This window comes from Mizuhopecten yessoensis, unplaced genomic scaffold (genome assembly GCF_002113885.1).
Source record: "Mizuhopecten yessoensis strain PY_sf001 unplaced genomic scaffold, ASM211388v2 scaffold7539, whole genome shotgun sequence".
Taxonomy (NCBI): domain Eukaryota; kingdom Metazoa; phylum Mollusca; class Bivalvia; order Pectinida; family Pectinidae; genus Mizuhopecten; species Mizuhopecten yessoensis.
In genome coordinates, this window is record NW_018407098.1 from 424,622 (window position 1) to 430,621 (window position 6,000).

The window sequence follows — 6,000 nt, forward strand, 5'->3', positions numbered from 1 at the left end:
CCAGTGCCCGATCATACGTACTGTCGTAATAACTGATAAAGTCATGAGACCTACATATATATCCCGATTACTAAGAAACCCTAAGTAACTAAGAAATTCTTTATGTCATTTCTTTTGTATTTAACTATTACTTTGGGTGTTTTTTATGTGTATACATATATATATCGCGTAGTTACCGGTATCTTAACGATAGACGCATTTCCAAGCTAGAACAATCCCAAAATGTGAAAATAATGATAATCTAGAAATGATGAAATGTGATCTAACAAAAAACGCCAACTTATTGTAGCATAGGACTTTTGAACATATATGTGATTTAGCCAACGAAAAGAAATTAACAAGCCCAAAATACATCATTGATTTAGCTAATCTGAATAACTTACAAAACTTACCAACTTAGTGATAACAATGATTTTTTGAATGTTTGATTTAGCCGATCTGGATAAATATGAAAATAAATAAACACCGTAGTATAGTCAATAAATTACAAGATTATATATTTAAACTTTATTTCATTTACAGTATGATGTAAAGCAATACACAATTGTTGAAATTGGAATTGGAAACAATTTTACAACTTATGTAGATCCATCTACAGTGGAGGAAATACATATGATTAATTACTGTTGTTGTACCACGTCGATCGGAAGCTCGAGCTTGTGGAGACGTCTAAATATCACCTTCTGATTTGATACGTTGCCAGCAGAATAGCCTGCCAGCAACGGACTCCGGTTGCGCAGGGATTAAAACTATTTACATTGTATCAAGCTTTTACACTTTATTTTATTGTAAATATTTGTTTATTATTGATTATGTGAATTTATGTATGATTTACAATCTATATGTTTATACCCTTAATTATACCAGGGACAGTATATTCACTATACGTCCCTGATTATACTATAAGGAGTAACTAACATTTTAACGGTAATATGTTTATTACTATTTCTTTTCGTTTAATCAAGATTCCCATGTGATTCATTAATGATAAAAGGAAGGGCAGAACTTCCTGGGGTGATTCCTCCACGGTGTGTTTAAGTCGACTTGAACTCATTAAGTGTTTTTGATGGCACAGTTTCCTCAGGTAGACTGTTCCAGACCTTGATCACTCGGTTACTAAAGACATTCTTACTAGTGTTTAGACTGAAAGATTTCTTGAATATTTTTTTAGAGTGACCTCTAGTGATATTGAGTGGTGTAGGCCGAAACATCAGTCCGTAGTCTAACTTGTCGATCCCGTTCAATATTTTGTACAGCTCAACAACACCTGCCCTCTCACGCCTGTATTCCAGAGATGGTAGACCTAGTGTTCTTAGGCGTTCATGGTAGGGCATAGCCTGTATTTCTAGTACTCTTTTAGTGGCTCTTCGTTGGACATTTTCGATAGCTATTTAGTCCTTATTTAGATACGGTGACCACTCTTGCGTAGTGTATTCCAGATGTGGACGGATTGGGGACTTGTACAGGGTTGTAAAAGAGCTATGTCCATAAAAATGAAAGTTCTAAACAGAATACCTAATATTTGGTTAGCTTTCGACTCTGCTGCATTGACTTGGGTTGATAATTTTAGGGTGTTGTCAAAGTGAACTCCAATGTCCTTTGCTGTGGCTACTTTCTCTATTTCAGTAGTTTGTCCATCTTGCGTCAAATAGTATTTTGATGATTTTGGTTTATTACCGATCTCCATATGTTCGCACTTCTTGGTGTTTAGCTTCATGAGCCAGCTCTCGGTCCAATTACTTACTTTGTTGATGTTTATCTGGAGTTGCTGTCTTTCTAACTGTGTAACGTTTTGATAGCCCGTTATACATTTGGCTGGGTGTCAGACGTTTCGCCCCAAAACCGTTACGCCCCAAACCAGTTCGCCCCAAATTTGATTCATATCGCCACAACCAGTTCGCCCCAAAAACCCATAACGCCCGAATAGTTCGCCCCAAAAAAACATAACGCCCCAACTAGTTCGCCCCAAAAAAATATAACGCCCCCTTCCTAAAAAAGGAGCTTGCTTATTTTGCCATTATTATGTGATTGTGTTTACCGTGCTAAGAGGAATAACTCTTGTTTCGTGTATACTACGGAAAGGTCGGCGCATTAAATATATACATATTATTTTAGTTTTGCAAAGCCGGAATAGTAAAAGTGATATGTTTCCTTGAACGTTTGTTTTCAGTTTATGTTTCCATAATATGTGACTTACGGAAATGTAGCATTTTGTACATTCTTTCATTATACACCGACGCGTGTGGCTTTAAAATAAACAACAAATCCATGTTTTCATGTGCTATTTATAAAGAACATATTTCTTTTAGATATGTGTACATCTTGTCATCAAACGTTGATGCCTGTACCTATTAAACAAACAGCAAAGCCATTTTTCGACGATCTGTAGTAAATTACTTAGATCAGAGAGGCAATTATTTTCCAAATTCCTGAACATTTTGTGTCGCCGAATTGATGGCAGGTGCTATTAAAATAACAACGTTAGGAAAATATATCCTCAAAAATATTAAGTGATGCATTGTGCATGATATATATCTTTGTGTTATATTATGTAGTATCATTTGTTAATGTAAGTTGTTGTTGTTGTAAGTAATTAATTATTAACTCTCTCTCTATATATGTATATTTGTACAATAATTTTCAGGTATATGTAAAAGATAATTAGATTATTTCCACGCGTGCCGAAGGTAGCTAACGTATCATATCTATAATATCTATGTTAAGCATGTATTGTATATTTTAGATGATATATATGTTTAAGATAATCAGATTATTTCCACGCGAAATTATTCGAAACAAGAAATGATTATTTGATGTTGACAAGGAAGTACATTCACAGCTCTGAAATTGAAAGAGTTACCTCCCATAACCTGCATTTTATAGTTCAATATAGGTTCGCAGCGGTTGGGGCGATACAGCATTTTTGGGGCGATATAGCTTTTGGGGGCGAAACGGATTTTGGGGCGATATGGTTGTCATACTTGGGGCGAACTGAACTGAAAATTTGGGCGATGTGAAAAAAAATTGGGGTGTAAAGGTTTTGGGGCGAAACGTCTGTAATTCCATTTGGCTAGACTCACTATTATTATATTTACCAATTTGAAAAAAGGCCAAACAGGCCGACTTAATGAATGATCTCCTAATCTTAATAGATTGAAGATACTAAGGAATCTTTTTAAATTATACAGTACTATGTTCTGTAAGCCAGATTTTCGTCTCTTTAACGTTTGCATGCTTTGCCATTCGAACTCGCCCAAAATGGCCGCATCCATGTGGGGAAGGACAGTTGTCAACACTGTGAAATTGGTATACCCTGTGCTTCGTAGAAGAAATTGTCACAAGTTGTTAGTGGGTGTTCCGAAATATGTCGGCTGTCCTTTACCTTTAAATAATTATGTGGGTGGTCGCACCATTTATTTAACGAGTGTTCACTACTGCACTGTTAGTGACGAAACCGTCAAGAAAATGATGGACACACTTACTGACAAGTTTACAGAGGCCCGGGAGCTCATGCAAGATGCGGTAATTATTACATTACACGTTTTGGTACCTGGCTGTTTCGGTATTTAATAATACTGACTATAAAATCATCGACACACAAACAATTTCTGCAAAGATCATTATTGACATAGTTCTTGACAGTTTGGGCACAACGGCGCATATGGGTAATAAGCCTGCATTTAGGTAACAGTTACCCATTTGAGTAACAATTTTATTACTGAAATGGGGAATAAAGTGAAATAAAAACACACAAAGTTCTTTTAAACACCTAGAGCAAAAAAGGGCGTCATTCTGTCAACTAAATCAAATAAATAACACAATGAAGTACATTTGTGCACAAAAAATTATCAATTCTGATGTTTAACTTTTTGTGAAAAGGATAAACTATATCACTGACTTTGTTCTCCATTGACTTCAGTGTGTAGTCAATGGGACTATCCAGTGCAAATGTGACAGGTGAGCATGATTTTTTATGTGTGCTATTTATAGCTACTCTACAGGACACTAAGCAATGGAGGTGATACAATTTGTCATTTTCACAAAAATTTAGACAACTGAATTTACATACTTTTGTACACAATTGTACCTCATTGTATTTTTTATTTGATTATGTTGAAAGAATGATGCCCTTTTTTGTTCATAATGTGTTAAAGAACTTTGTGTGTTTTTATTTCACTTTATTACCCATTTCAGTAATAAAATTATTACTGAAATGGGTAACTGTTACCCGAATGCAGGATTATTACCCATATGCGCTGTTGTGCCCAACCTGCTTGACATTGGTGTATCAAGCAACTTCCACATTTTTTTTCATTTTGATGTTCACAAAACTAAATCAAGTAAGGTCAACATTTTCTTTTTACTCTGCAAAAAGTAACTTTCTCCCATTTAGTTATTTGACAAGTGAGTTGTTCAACCCAGTCAATTGAACTGCTAAGATCCTCAAAGTTGAAAATATTTGCTCGAGACCAAAGATATCAGTGGTGGCCGGAGCTGAACTTGCCCCAGTCTCCCCTACCTTATACCTGTTACATGCTATCTAGACCAACTAAGTTAGACTACCTGTATAAGCCCATTTATTGGTAGTAGCAGAACTTGACTGGATTGACTGCTGACAGGGTTACAGTGTCTGTCTCGAGTTTGGAGGTCCCAGATTTGAATCCTTGTCTGTCATGTGTCTTCAGGGTCGAAGACTTCATTAAAGGAAGGATGAATGTAGTAGATCATCTGGTGACCAGTCATGATTTTCTGATTTTTTTGAAGTCTAAGATGTCTGCTCTGTTTTTGTGAATAACGGTGAGCTAAATTTGAAATGGCAGTGAAGACACAGGATGTACTACTTTTATTGGCATGCCTATCATGTAAATATATCTGTTTGATAATATTAGTATTTTTTTCTTCTGTTTTAAGCGAGAAAGCCAAGGCAGTGTCTACTTCTCAGATGACATGTCTGAAGCACAGGAAGCTGTACAAGACACGTTAGACGAGTACAAGTCACTTCTGAGTAAACTGAATGAAACACAAAAACAAAATGTGGTTAGGACTATTGGACTCCGAATGGAAGAGCTCAAAGCCCAACAGACAGCATTGGAAGAAAGTCTAAAGGACTAACTGTGGCAGGCTAGAGGAGAGTCTAAAGCACTGACTTTGTCAGGCTAGAGGAGAGTCTAAAGGACTGACTGCGGCAGACTAGAGGAAAGTCTAAAGGACTGACTGTGGCAGACTAGAGGAAAGTCTAAAGGACTGACTGTGGCAGGCTAGAGGAGAGGCTAAAGGACTGACTGGGGGCAGGCTAGAGGAGAGTCTAAAGGACTTACTGCGGCAGGCTAGAGGAGAGTCTAAAGGACTTACTGCGGCAGGCTAGAGGAGAGTCTAAAGGACTGACTGTGGCAGGCTAGAGGAGAGTCTAAAGGACTGACTGTGGCAGACTAGAGGAAAGTCTAAAGGACTGACTGTGGCAGGCTAGAGGAGAGTCTAAAGGAATGACTGTGGCAGACTAGAGGAAAGTCTAAAGGACTGACTGTGGCAGACTAGAGGAAAGGCTAAAGGACTGACTGTGGCAGGGTAGAGGAGAGGCTAAAGGACTAACTGTGGCAGGGTAGAGGAGAGGCTAAAGGACTAACTGTGGCAGGCTAAAGGAGAGTCTAAAGGACTGTCTGTGGCATGCTAGCGGAGAGTCTAAAGGAATGACTGTGGCAGACTAGAGGAAAGTCTAAAGGACTGACTGTGGCAGGCTAGAGGAGAGTCTAAAGGACTGACTGTGGCAGGCTAGAGGAGAGGCTAAAGAACTGACTGTGGCAGGCTAGAGGAGAGTCTAAAGGACTGACTGTGGCAGGCTAGAGGAGAGTCTAAAGGACTAACTGTGGCAGGCTAGAGGAGAGTCTAAAGGACTGACTGTAGTATGCTACTGAAGAAGAAACTCTGTTGAGAACTAACTGTGACAGGCTGCTTAAGATGAAAGTCAAAATGACCAACTATGAATTTATGCTTTTCATTTTA

At 37.9% G+C, this 6,000-nt stretch overlaps 1 protein-coding gene across 1 annotated transcript; it reads left to right on the forward strand.

The window, feature by feature from the left end:
• Positions 1 to 3,248: 3,248 nt before the first annotated feature.
• Positions 3,249 to 5,550, forward strand: LOC110453892. Its single transcript, XM_021503096.1, has 2 exons — positions 3,249 to 3,522; positions 4,912 to 5,550. Exons 1-2 carry the CDS (start codon positions 3,259 to 3,261, stop codon positions 5,110 to 5,112), a joined length of 465 nt encoding a protein of 154 aa, XP_021358771.1. The 5' UTR covers positions 3,249 to 3,258; the 3' UTR covers positions 5,113 to 5,550.
• Positions 5,551 to 6,000: the final 450 nt, after the last annotated feature.